At 38.2% G+C, this 14,241-nt stretch overlaps 1 protein-coding gene across 6 annotated transcripts in view; it reads left to right on the forward strand.

Moving 5' to 3' along the window:
- VAV3 (vav guanine nucleotide exchange factor 3) overlaps window positions 1-14,241 on the forward strand; it is a 397,836-nt gene that overhangs the window by 236,121 nt on the left and 147,474 nt on the right. For all 6 annotated transcript variants that reach the window (XR_016394621.1, XR_016394620.1, XM_089918782.1 and 3 more), the window contains exons 16-17: window positions 9,181-9,282; window positions 9,589-9,689. Coding sequence is in view for 4 of the 6 variants with exons in the window: in XM_089918782.1 (XP_089774908.1) it covers window positions 9,181-9,282; window positions 9,589-9,689 (203 nt within the window). In the remaining 2 variants the exon portion in view is untranslated. The remainder of the gene's footprint in view (window positions 1-9,180; window positions 9,283-9,588; window positions 9,690-14,241) is intronic.

Below are 14,241 nucleotides of genomic sequence, written 5' to 3' on the forward strand. Positions count from 1 at the left end.
TGTCTGGAACATTCTTTGTTTTCATCGCCTGAATTCTTGATCATCTTTAGATGTCAGCTCAAGCATTGTTTCTGTAGGAAAGCCTTCTGTGATAATCGTTAGATAAGGTCACATTCCAAACTGTAAGTTTTCATAATACAATCTTTCTTGGTGACAGTTGTCACTCCTGCAGTTTCACAATTGTTTGTAGAGTTATTTAGATATTTCTTTTCCCTACCAGCACCAAATAGGCAGGGACTTTACTTGTTTTTGCTTATCATTATATCCCACTGCCTGGTATTAGATACTAAGTTTTCATTTTTTTTTCTTTGAATGGAAAAATAAATGAACAAACTGCCACAAAAATTGCATACTGAGTTTTTGCACATGTGTGATCCCCTCGAGGGCTTTATTATTGATCTTTCTGTTTGTTTTGTTATTGGTCCCATACAGATTTAATAATGCTAGCTTTAGAAGACATTTTAGTACCTCTTAGGTTATGATGGCTTACCACGTACCCCCTATAATAATTCATCATAGTTTTAAAACTTTTCCAACTATTCTCACATATTTATTCTTCCACTTGAATTTTATAATCATTTGCCAAGTTCAAAAAATTCTCATTGTATATTTGTGTTTGTGTGTGTGTCTATGTGTTGGTTTGGGAGGAAGGAATCGTTTTAAATTTATAAATTAACTTGAGGAAAGACAGTGTATTTATAATAAAATATGCAAGCTTCTTATTCAGGAATTTGGTATGTAGCTTTTATTTACTTGAATGTTTTTTATTTCCCTCAGTTAATTAAAAAATTTTTTTCATCCAGAACCTGAACATTTCATGCTATGATTTTTCTTACACATTTTTGTTCAGGAAAGAGTTAACATGGCAGGCTTGAGTTTGCTATCTTTAGCAAAGTCTGCTTTCAGGCTTAGACCTTGACTGGCATCTGGGAACTTGGGTTTTGAAATGTTCCCTTTCCCTATGGTACTAAGTGGTAAGGTTATTTGGTGTGCCAGGGGTACTGAATTTCATTGTGCTAGCCTGCTTAAATTAAAAATAATAATAATAATACAGTGGTTTATGATGGGCACCTACTTTCCTTCTGAGAGTTTTTAATGATTGTGGCTGATCTTGCTTGTGTAACCAACCCCCCAAAAATCCTTGAGCCATGAGTCTCAAGGAATCTTGCTGGGTAAAAACACTACACACGTGTTACTGCATTTTACTGATGGAGAACATTGGAAGCTTACAGATGGATTTCTCCAGACACCACCGGATATGTCTTTTTCTCTTATTAGTTTCATTAGTTTTAAGTTTCTTCTCTTGGCTTTTCCTAGTAGTCTTCATAATGTCACCTCCAAACGATAATTCTGTGTACTTTTTAACAATATTTATCTCTCACATTTATTTTTCTTGTCATATTATATTGATCAGCTCTTCCAGAAAAATGTCGAGTAGTATAGTTGACTTCAGGAAACTTTAATATGATTGTGATAGTGTTTAAAATATGTTTTCAATTGTCTTTAGCTTAATATTCTTTATCGTGTTATGAAAACATCCCTTAACATCTAGTCTAACATCTAGTTCACTTAGAGTTTCATCAGAAGCACATGGTACATTTTATTAAATGTCTTTTTTTGACATCCTTTGAGATGATCCATTTTCTTTGGTTCTTTATTAATCTGAGAAATTGTTATATAAATATATATATACACACATATATATACACATACATATAATACATAGAAAATTTTTTAAAATACAGAAAACTTTTAAATTTATTTTGTTTTATATTTTTGGCGGGTGGGGCTGTGTCAGGTCTTAGTAGAGGCATGTGGGATCGTCGCTGAGGCACGTAGGATCTTTCATTGCGGTGTGTGGGCTCTTCATTGCGGCACACGGGCTTCTATCTAGTTGTAGCACACAGGCTTCTCTCTAGTTGTGGTGTGCAGGCTTTCTCTCGCTAGTCATGGCATGTAGGCTCCAGGGTGTGTGGGCTCTGTAGTTTGCGGCATGCGGGCTCTCTTGTTGAGGCGCGCGAGCTCAGTAGCTGTGGCACGCGGGTTTAGTGGCCCTGCGGCGTGTGGGATCTTAGTTCCCTGAACAGGGATTGAACCCACATCCCCTGCATTGGAAGGCAGATTCTGTACCACTGGACCATGAGGGAAATCCCTAAAAAAATTTATTTTAAATGAGACGTGATATAACTAAGTATCCCTAAGTTAATAGAGTATCCATATTATTTTAAATGAGTTTTAATTCTTGCTCTGGAAAACAAGGTTAAGTATTATTGCTTATAGTAAATTACTGCCTTTTAAGTAATAGAGGTTAGTAGAAGGATGCAAGGTGAGATGCATCATCTTGTGATGTCATAGAATATAAAATAATTTAATAGAATAATACATAGAAAAATTAAGATTGCTCAGCATTTTCTTATGGGACAGTTAACTGTAATTTTATGCGCAGCATGTGTTTGTCAAAATGTATATTTTCTGAATTTCAGCAATATTTACACATACAGCTATGTGTGTATATATTTTTACTTTTCTGTGTATTTTTGGTGCAAAAAAAAGCCTGCTGCATTCAGACAAGTATTTTTCAAAGCACCGACTTATGCTGCCAGCTCTCTCACCTAACTTTTAATGCAGTATGATGAAATAAACTATTTTGTGTTTTGCATAATTGTCACAGTGCCCATAATGGTGATTTTTTTTTTTTTCCTGTTGGAGTGGGCACCCAGATGTGAACTGGATATTTGAATGTTGGTAATATTGACAGGGCATGAGATAGTATGATGTCATAAATTGATTCTCATCTTCCACTCCAATTAGTCATGATCATTATACATTATTTTATTTTGCTAATATTTGCTTCCTGTGTTCTAAAACTATATTACTAAAAGATATCAGTTTATAGTTAAAATTGAGAAGAATGTTAATTTTAAATATATAAATTTTTAAAATAATAGCTGACTATAACTATAACTCCTGTCATACTTACTACTGAAATATATTAGTATCTATGAGTTGCATTCTAGTTCTTGTAAAAAGATTAAATATTCTCACAAGGAAGAGAAGATGTAGGTAAATAAACATAAATTACAACATTTAATTGAAATTCAGTTAATCATTGTTTTTCTTCAGCTTTTATATGGGAGATAAAATTTTTTGGCATAGTAAAAATATCTTTATCTCTCTTGTACTCCATCCAAATTTCCATCTGATAATGTGGCAAAAGCAGCCTTCTGAAAATAAGTAAAGTAAATGCTATAGTAAAAGCATGTTTTTCTGATTTCCATCAACCATAAATGTCTAGCAGCTTATTTTCCTAGTCGAATGTTTGATAGCTGTAAAGGTGAGCCAAGTTAAAAAGGAGAAGTCATGCCCCCTGCCCTCAATCACCACATAGGCCAGCAGTGAGATGGACATGCAAACAAGCACTTTTAATGCTATGTGGTGATTTCTTTTAGGGGTTGTACAAAGTTAATGAAAGCCTAGGTCATTCGTATTAAGTTGGCATTGGGGTGTCAAGGAAAATGTTATGGAGGCTGACAAATTTGAACTTAGGTGTTGCTCCCACACCCTCCTTTGGTAATTGGCCCCACTAATCCTGCCTAACATTATTTCCTAGTATCTCTGTAATAGTCAGGTTTCTTCAGAGAAACAGATCAAATAAGGTGTGTGTGTATATATATATATATATGTGTGTGTGTATATATATGTTTGTGTATGTATATGTGTGTGTGTTATTATATGTCATAAGGAATTGTCATGCACTTAGGGAGGCTGGTAAGTCCCAAGATCTCTAGGGTGAGTCAGTAAGCTGAGACTCAGGAGAGCCAAAGGCATAGTCCATATGAGTTCAAAGGCCTGAGAACCAGGAGAGCTGATGGTGTGGTTTTGTCCTTCGACCTGAAGACTTGAGACCCAGGCAAAGCCACTGTTTCAGTTTGAGCCTGAAGGCGAAAAGAGTCTATGTCCCAGTTCGAAGGTGGTCAGGCAGAAAGAATTCTCTCTCACTTGAGGGAGGGTCAGCCTTTTAATTTTATTTGGGCCTTCAACTGATTGGATGAGTCCCACTCACATTAGGGAGGGCAATCTGCTTTACTCAGTCTCAGATTTAAGTGTAATTTCATCCAAAAATACCTTCATAGAAACACCCAGGATGATGTTTGACCAAAAATTTGGGTAATCCATGGACCAGTCAAGTTGACACATAAAATTAACCATCACACTGTCACAGATGATGCCCTGATCTGTCCATTGTTCTATGAACACTTGATATTCACTAGTGAACTTTCAGTCTTGTTTTCCCCCAAAACTTATATCACTTTCCCCCTTTCCTTTATCTACTAAATACCACTGACTTTCTCTAACTAATGTAACCACTAACTGATCTCCCCTCTTTATTTCTTTGCTCCTCAATTATAAATTTTCGTTATTTCACGGATGTTTTTGTTCCTCTGATTCAGTGGACAACTTTCTGTGGGTGTGATGACTATGCTTTTTCTTTTTTCAGTCCTTTTCCCTCTAAGTAGAAGAATACTTGGTATATAGATAGGGATATTTGTTAATTAATTTATTTATTCAATAATATCAACTTAATATATATTAGATATGAAACACTGAGCTAGGTCATGGTAATATAAACATAACCAGCATAGAACAGCTTTCTGGTTGTTGGAAGCAGATGGTAAGTGGTTATAATACAATGTAGTATCATACTAGAAGGCTGAAAAAGTACTTTGGAAATCTAGGTGATATGATAATCACTATCTTTATCATGCAGACTCAAATAAGATATTATCAAAGGAGTCACATTTTTTAATCTGGTCCTAAATGAGTAACTAGGTAAATTAACAGTTGTAAGTTAGGGGAAACATTTAGAATGAATGGACTACAAAACCGAGGGTTGTGGATGAGAAGAATATGCTTGAGAAATGTGAGAAGGTCTGTGTGTCTATAGTGTATGGCTTGTGAGTTTTTGGGAAAGAAGAGGCAGGTGAGAGGTAGATAAAGCTATAGCTTAATACACTTTGCATGCCATTGCTAGAAGTTTTAACTTTATCCCTGTAGGCAATAGGAACCAGTGGACATATTCAAAGGAGTGAGTGACATATCATATTTTCATTTTTAAAGGTGATTCTGGGAATAGTATGGAAGATGGCCTTAAATAGGCAGAGAAAGTAGGAGATGGAATAATTAAGAAGTTCATTGTCACAATTTAGTTAGGAAATACTGAGGGCTTGAATTAGGTAGTGAGAAGAGAGAACGGAACTTGCATTTTAGAGGAGGTATTTTTAAGGTTGAATCAATAGAAATTGGTCACAGTGTCAGGGAAGGAGAAATTGGAACAGATGAGAGGTTAAGAGAGAATGAATATGTAGGAAGGTTTCAGGGAGAGGGAAAAATTCATCATGACTCTTGAGTTTCTCGGCTGGAAGATGGGGTGAATGGTGATGGATTGAAATCAGAATTTGATTAGAATCAGATATGTTGCTTCAGGGTTTCATACATAGCAGCTCCATTGCTGTCATCTATTGAAAATCAGCCCTCGACACAAGGGTTTCTATTTTTTTAAAAAAGAATCAAGTATGTTAGGAAAGGTATGGAGTTGAGTTTTGCATGTGCTGCGTTTGAGATGCCTGAGGAACGGTTGGAATGCAGATCTGCAGGATGAAGAGGATGCCTAGGCTGAGCCGAGCTGTGTAGTCCTTATCTTGGCTCCCACATGGAACCAGGTGACAAGAGGGGGCAATTGGAGGAGAACATGTAGTTATAAGGAGACTTAAGAGGATCAACATGCCTCGCTCTATAAATATTTGATTGACTGATTAATTGTATTAATAATGGGCCCTATATGAAGCAAAAGAAATGGAATCTATGAGATTCCACTCACGTTCTCATAAGTAAACTGTAGTATATCAAAGCAGGTTATGAAAATGGAATCCTTTCTGTATAGCTGCTTGACCAAGCAAGTGAGCTGACTTATACTGGATCTTCAGTTCTCATCTGCAGGCAACTCAACCCCATAATTGGTCTTGCTATGTCCACTCTTGCTGCACTGCAAGGAATTCTCTACATAGTAGCCCCAGAGATTTTTTTTTTTTTGTCAACTAAATGTGAGGTCAATCCCTATGTAAGATCAGCTCTTTCCTTGGCCCTGCCAACCTCTCTTACACATCTCCTACATTGCCCCTCTTCACCCACCAGGCTCCAGCTAAAGGGCTCTTCTTTCTGTTCCTGCTTCACGGCCTATGTATATGGTAGGCGCTCAATAAATACGAAGTGAATGAATGACTCTACCTTATAGGTTTATTATGAGAAGTAAATGTGAAAAAATATATGAAGAGTCAATTAATGTGCCTGGTACATTAGAGGTGTGCAATAAACTCTACTTTTGATCATTTTTGTCCTTGTGTTACCAAATCTATAAACCTGATGTTTCTTTATCCTCTTCTCCTTCAACCTGCCTTTCTAGCTCTTCCCATCTAGCCAACTTACTGTGTTTGACTTTTGCATCTCCATGTGTATTGATGTCTCTCTTCTCTTTAGTTGGTGCTTCATATGACTTCATCTAATTCCCTGGGCTTTTTGCATATGTGTCCTCTCCTGAGTAACCCCATTTCTTATTGTGCTTAAATCATTATATATGGATTCCTGATCCCAAGGACACTGAACATACAACAACCTTCCTGCGATGAAATTCCCAGGAGAATGGGGACCCTCTAGAAATTCCCAAGACTATCAAGGGATTCTTCACCACTCATAAAGCATTATCCTGATCACATCATTATTAATGTGGATTTGGAATCAGCAATTTATAAATTAGAGCCAAGACTTACTGAATACCAACTCTGGGCTAGGCAAAGTCCTAAGCACTTTATATAAATTACCTTCCTTTACAAGTTTGATTTTATTAGTATTCCTGTTTTATACTTACTAACCTGCCCAAGGTCACCCTGCTAGTGATTTGCAAGTTAGGATTTAAGCCCAGGTGGTCTAATTTCAGATTCCTGCCCTCAACTATGCTTTTATATTCTATAATGTCTCAATAGCAGTTGCAGGGTCATAGAGTTAACTTTTATTCTTTAATGTTTGATTTAAAATTTTTAAAATAATATGCAGTTTTAGTTAAAAAAAAAACAAAACTTCCAACAGTTCCTTTCTATCATTCTACCCTACTACTTCAGGTCTCACTTAACTTACGGCAACTACTGTTAACAATATTTTCTGAGTTTTTGTCTTTATGTAAGATTTTTCTTTTTAACCTCTTAGTGTAATCTTCCTCTCAGCTTTTGTCTTCTGAAAAGTCAGCTTATTCCTAGTTAGTTGGTGAAAGTGTTAAATACAAATGATGATACACACACACACACACACACACACACACACACACAACTTGGGTTGACCCTAGGAGAAAGGTGTTCTACCTATGTCCCAGGCAGACTTCTAAGATTAATTAAATTCTTACCTATTTGGTATCTATTTACTTGAGTTCCTGCCTGAAGGAGACCCACTTTTATTCTAAAACTCCAGGGTGATTAATTCTTCAAGTTCCCGGGACCGAAGCTGCTATTTGACAATTCTTCTATGACTATCACCTTGACACTCAGAGAGAAATGGACAATGGCCCTTCCCGTCTGGCTGTATGGACTCAAGAATCAAATGTTTTCTAAACAATGTGAAGAGAGTTTTGTTTCTAGATCATTATCTTTTCCCACCTTTTCCCTTCCTGCAGCAGAACTCTACTTCTTCATCAGTGACAAAAAAAAAATGCCTCTATGGAAATGGCCATGCTTTTCAGCATGCAGTGGAACATTTTCCTAAAACGTGAGGTCACCAGAAGCACAGAGCAGAGAAATCCCAGATGGCACTAATACTTGATTTCATTTTGAGCTCGCTCATATTCAGCAGATGGATTGGAAGGCTGACCTTGCTGACACTTCTGCAACACTGCCTGCTACTCCAATTGCCTTTGTGAATGTTTTTTCATAAGGCTTCTCCTGGTACCTCAGAGATTGATGCCTGGTCGCCCGCCTGTGTTATGCTTCATTACGCCAATGTGGTTGAGAGTTGCTGTGTTCTATAAAAGGGGAAATCCTAGCTCATCAGTATCTCAAACTTTTCCTACAGTCTCACAAATTGCTTGTAACATCTCAGAGAACATCATCTTCGCTTTCTAGGTGTACCTCTGATCTGTATTCGTTTTTAAGTAATCCTTTCCTAATTTTTCTGCTTTCTTTGGTGACATGGAAAAATTAAGAATAATATAAAAAAATCCTCTGGAAATGACTAAACAGTTTCCAACATGCCTATTAGACACGAAAATCTAATTATATGAAGGTGAATATTGTTGAATTCCTCCTTGCAGTATAGCTTTGGTGGCTAAGAGCACAGACCTGGGTTGGAGTTCCCAGCTCTGCCATTTCCTTTACTTTAATGTAAGCCTCCGTTTCCCTGTTTGTAAACTAGTGATATTATTAGTGCCTACCAGTTAGGATTGGTGTGAAGGTTAAGTGAGATATAATGAACAAATCATATTTTTATCACAGTATCGGGACAGAGTAAATACACGGTGAATGTCATTGTGCAGTATACTTAGTATTCTTTTGCATATGTGTATAATATAAATGATAAAATAATTTTGCTTAGTTTTTGGATTGCAAGGAAAGTGGACTGTTTGTTAAGGAGGAAGTTTTTAATGATCAGACTGAGGCTTTGTTCCAACACTTTTTATAAAATTGTATTCACTTTTACAGATCATTACATAATCCACATACCTGTTTGGACAGGGACCCTGTGGAAATGCAGCACACCCTCTTCCCCTCCCTCCCGCCCCCTGCAGCTCATTTCTGTTTCAGTGATGTGGCTAGAGAAAAGAAATGATCACACAGTGTGAATATCCAGCAGGTTTTATGTTTTTCCTGACAGGTTGACCTACATGGCCATTCTGTAAAGTTCCCTGGGAACACTCAATTCTGAGGAGGATTAGGTTGCTTCAATCTTTACAAGTTGCCGGTTCTCACACAACCAGATTTTGGTGCATATTTTAAAGCAAAGCATACTTTGGCTTAGAAAACACTGCATATTTAATAGCCTATTTGAGTGAATCACCTCTCTACCCAATGTAATGTTGATGAATTAGACTGCGGTTTTGTTGTGAAACTTTCTTGAGGATGTTACTTTTTTCCCTCCGTATAGGTCCAACATAAGGCCAGACTATGCAGACTCCAATTTCCATGAGTTCAAGATGCACACCTTCAACCGGGTTACATCCTGCAAAGTCTGCCAGATGCTCCTGAGGTAAGTTTGTGTGATCCTGGTTTTCAGTTTAAAGGAACTGGTATAATTGCCAAATGTTTCAGAGTTTGCTAAGGTCCCAGCAAAATGTTCTCAAGTGGAGATATTGCCTTACGAGTTTGGATCCATCAGGTCCTTCCTTGGCCTTGTGCCTGGACAGTTCCTTCAGAACCCAGGAAGGTCCTCTCCCTCCGCTGAAGGGAACTGCATAGCACTGTGTTCTCTTGTTTTGCTTTCTGGCAGTAATGATTTCCTATAGGCAGAATTTCCGCACCTTTTAACCTATCACCCTCTAATTTTACCTTGCAGGGGAACATTTTATCAAGGCTATTTATGTGTTAAGTGTGGTGCAAGAGCACACAAAGAATGTTTGGGAAGAGTAGACAATTGCGGCAGAGTTAATTCTGCTGGTAAGTCATGTTTATTGTTGTGATTCTGCTTTTAATGAGAACGTAAAACTTGCTAAACACAATTAAGGCTTAATTTACTCATAATATATGTTTATTATAACACATCGCCTTTTGAAACTACCGTTTATGAGCACAATTAGGAAATTGTTGGAAATTCTTGTGACTTTTATACATACCTGGGAGGCTGAGGGCTTCAAGAGGGACTTGGAAGGTTCCATATCACCCATTTCATTCGCCCCCTAACCTCTAAATTTTAACAACACTGTACAAATACAGCCAAAACACACAAATGGAGGTGTACAAACAAAACAAAACGGTTCTTTAATTCTGTCTTTGGTTTTTGAATTTCTCCTTTTTTTCTCTTAAATATTCATCTCCGAAATGCTAATGCTGCCAGGGGTAAACATTACACAGACTAATTCATGAATTAATGAATTGAATACATTGTCATTTTACAGCATTTAACAAAGAGCACGTATCCTTTGGAGTTTGTGTAAATATTTTCCCCTTGGTTTTTAAAAATAATGCTCCGTGATTGTGACCTGAGCCAGTTTCTAAAACTGTTGGCAATTATGCATTCAGTAGCCTTTTGCCTCTGTCTGCTCCTCTTGGGCTCTCTTCCTTCTCTTTCTTTTCTGGCCTCTTTATTCTTTCTCTTTCTTCTTCTTTCTCTTTGTCCTTTTCCCCTGAGTTGCTCTGTGTTTTATCAATAAGACCTTTCAAAATCAGTAAAACTTTTTGAACAGAAGAAAGGGATCTTTAACAGCTTGAGTTCAGAAGGTAGCCACGTCAACCTTTGATTTTCCCAAAGGGAAAGGTGGACATTGAATTATTTTGGATAATACGAAGAAGAGTGAAACAGAGGATAATAGCTCATTTCAGAGCTGAGTTCAGAAAATAGGCAATCGTACAAAAGGTGTGAATCCTGTTAGAGGACTGAGATCACAGCACATTCCTCTCACTTGGCTCCTTCTGTAGATGTATTTTCAGGGCCCCATGAGCCATTGTCGATGCCAGGCATGGGCAGTGCAAGGAGAGAGAGCCCGACATTAGTTGAGCACCTGCACTGTGCCTGCCCTGCCTGGGCCTCTGCCGGGCCTTTCCTACAGGGACTCATTCAGTCCTCAAAAGAGCCCTTCCCAGTTTCTGATGGAGGTCACGGTGCTTATGCAACTTGCTCAAGGGCTGTTAGGTAAAGGAGACAAGATTAGCACCTACTAATGTTTCTCAAGGCCTGAAACAATCTACAAAGGTATAAAATATAAAAGAAATATTACATATATTTATTATTATTATTTAATCGCCTACCTGAAACAATTTATCACTTAAATTTCTGTGGTTCCATCTTTATGTGTTCTTTCCTTTAATCTCTTTGAGGACAATTAACATGTTACTTGCTCACAGGAGGTGAATGGATTTTTATAAACCCCCATAGCCCTGTCCTGTGAGTTTCAGTCTCTGAGGAGCATGAAGTGACCCCATAGTTGGCAGGGTTCTTTCAGTCTACAGGGAATAGTGTAGGAGAGTGGTTGTAAGTCAAGCGGAGATGACTGAAAATCTGGCTCTGCTCTTAGCTAGCTGCATGAGCTTGGGGAAAATATGTAAATATTTCATTTATTCATCTGAAAAATGGAACTTAGAAGATTATTGTGAGGATATATGAATTAATGTTTATGCCTAGCAAAGTGCCTGGACACAATAAAAATTCAATATTTTCATCCAAGGTGTTACGATGAGAAGCCAGTTTTTGAAAGGAATGGGTTTTAATCTGCATTTTGGTTGTTTTTGTGATGTGGAGCAAATGTGTATAGAGAAACTAGTGAGCACCAAACTTTGAAGTGATAGACAAGAATGACATTAAGGGCTTCCCTGGTGGCGCAGTGGTTGAGAGTCCGCCTGCCAATGCAGGGGACACGGGTTCGTGCCCCGGTCCGGGAAGATCCCACATGCCGCGGAGCGGCTGGGCCCGTGAGCCATGGCCGCTAAGCCTGCGCGTCCGGAGCCTGTGCTCCACAATGGGAGAGGCCACAGCAGTGAGAGGCCCGCGTACAGCAAAAAAAAAAAAAAAAAAGAATGACATTAAAAGGACTTAAAATTTTTACGTTACACACAAGTCAGTAGGAAACAGTTGGGAATTCCTGGTCTAGCCAGATACGAGAGTGGTATATTCCCAGTGTCTGTTCCTGAGTCATTGGTTCAGTGTCTTCTTCTGGTGCATGAGTTGCTCTATGGAAGGAGACAGCATGAGAAGGCATTAAAGCCTATCAGCTCTGGAGTCTTGGTCGGGTTGGAATGAGGCTCCACAATTTTCTAGCTGGGTGACTTTGGCCCACAGTTACTTAACTTTTTTTTTTCTTTCAATCTTTTGGCTGTGATGCATGGCATGTGGGATCTTAGTTGCCCGACCAGAGATTGAACCTGTGTCCCCTGCATTGGCAGTACAGAGTCTTAACCACTGGACCACCAGGGAAGTCCCCCAGTTACTTAACTTTTTAAAGGCTTAGGTTCTTCCCTTATAAATTGGGGATAATAATAGTACCTAGCTTTCAAAAGTGTTTTGTTTTTTTGAATAAATCTGTAGTACCAGGTACTGCTCTAAGTACTTTACCACCGTTAGCTCATTTAGTCCTAGAACAATTTTGTAAAGTTGGTATTATTGCTATTTTTATCTTAGCAATGATGAGAAATTGAGGCACAGAGAAATAAGTAACATGTCTGGGTTGCCTTATCAGTAGACCTAAAATTCAAATCCAGACAAGCCAGCTCCTGAGTTTGTTCTTAACCCCTGGGTTGGCGACCAGTCCTGTGAGCTAGCTGTGATGATACATGCCAGATGCGTCAAATGCATAGTACCTAACCCAAGTACATAATCAAGTGCTTGGTTTTCTCTGTGAAAGAGAGAGAAATTCTAATCTGTGTTTGTTTGTTTGTTTTAAAGCAAAAAACACTTTAAATTTAATTAAGTTAGTAACTACCAAACGTCTTTAGGTTTAAATGTTCGGATGTGCTGCAAGAAATTCAGGTATCTCTGGGGACCATGCCTGTCCTTTCCCCATGGAATGTCTAATAGCTGGAAGTAATTTAGACACCTTAAGCTCCAGGGCCTCTTATTTTAAGATGAGGAAACTGAGTCAGAAAGAGTATGAAAATAAGAATAACAGTTAGTGCTTTGCAGATTATAGATAATGCTTACCTATACTCATTCATCAAAAGGTAGGATTGTTCTCTAAACTCTGTTACTTACTTCATTATAAATGTTATGAATGTGGTAAAATAGGTAGTATTTTGAGGACATGGACAAGCTAGACTTTATGGGCTGTTACCTATCCTATAGAGAATCCCAATTCCCAATATTGGTTTAAGTTTTGCACAGTTCTTTATTTCAACATCCAAGAGTAATTGCTTGCAGGAGTTCAGCAAGGTAACTTTCCGTGAGTGATATGACTGGAGAAAAACGGGTGTAAGGAAGGAGGGCAGGAGGAAGGACATGATATATCAGAGGCTAGAGATATAGTTTACTTGAATGGGACTTTTGTATGCAGGAGAGAACTTGACTTTGGGGAAAATCATCCCAACAGCCAAATTTAAAGCAAGTGAATAATACTGGTTTAAGGCAAACTTAAATTCGTATAGAATCCAGGTTCCCCCACAAAATTAAATCTTCGGTGATTTGAGACGACTGACCCCACCTTTACAGAGCTTTATGGCTTCGTTGGTTAACACAGTCTATATTCTCAACAGACAAAAAGAGATTCCAGTTGGCTCAGTGTGAGTCAAAAGTCCACTTGTGGTCCAGAAAGCCATGGCTACCAGGAATGGCTAAGTAGTTATAAACGTTGGATAGTTGGGGTGGAAGACAGTTCCAAAAAGTGGAGCATTTTCATTCAACATTGGACAGGTTTATAGATAAGGGAGCAGTCAGTTGGCAAAGAGGTACTAGTTGTACAAAATGACACAGTAACCCAGGAGCTAAATGAAGGCTAAAGAATCTTCCACTCCACCTTGTAATTGTCATTTCCACTGGTTATCACATTGCAGGCCTTACCCTACTTGACCTTTCTTGATCATCTGGCACAATTAACCATCCACCACATCCCCCAGGTCATCCTTTGTATGTCTGATTAATTTTTCGGGCATTAGCTATAACCTACAACCCAGATAGATAAGACTCCATTTCCACTTAAGGCTTTTCTCCTGAACTTTGGATTCCAAATTTCCATTTTCTTCTCATGTATCCATTCGCAGGTGTCCTGCAGTGACCTCAAATTTCACATATGTAAAACCAACCTCATTAGTCATCACCACCAACTTCCTCCTATTCCTTGTCTTAGTTAAAGGTCTACCATTCATACACTCACCCAAACCTGGGTGTCAGCCTTGACTTACCGGCCTCCTTCATCTTCATTCACTTACCTATTCTTCTTAGTTCTCCTCCTAAGTCTCCCTAGGAGAGAGATACCATATCCACTGATATGGTATTGCTATAGATTAAACAAAAGCTCACTGTCTCTTGTTTGGACAGCTACAAACTCCCTGCTGTTAATTTTACTTC

The sequence above is a fragment of the Delphinapterus leucas genome, chromosome 1 (genome assembly GCF_059928025.1).
Source record: "Delphinapterus leucas isolate spDelLeu-1000000601 "Yukka" chromosome 1, BTC_Dleu_Yukka2, whole genome shotgun sequence".
Classification (NCBI taxonomy): Eukaryota; Metazoa; Chordata; class Mammalia; order Artiodactyla; family Monodontidae; genus Delphinapterus; species Delphinapterus leucas.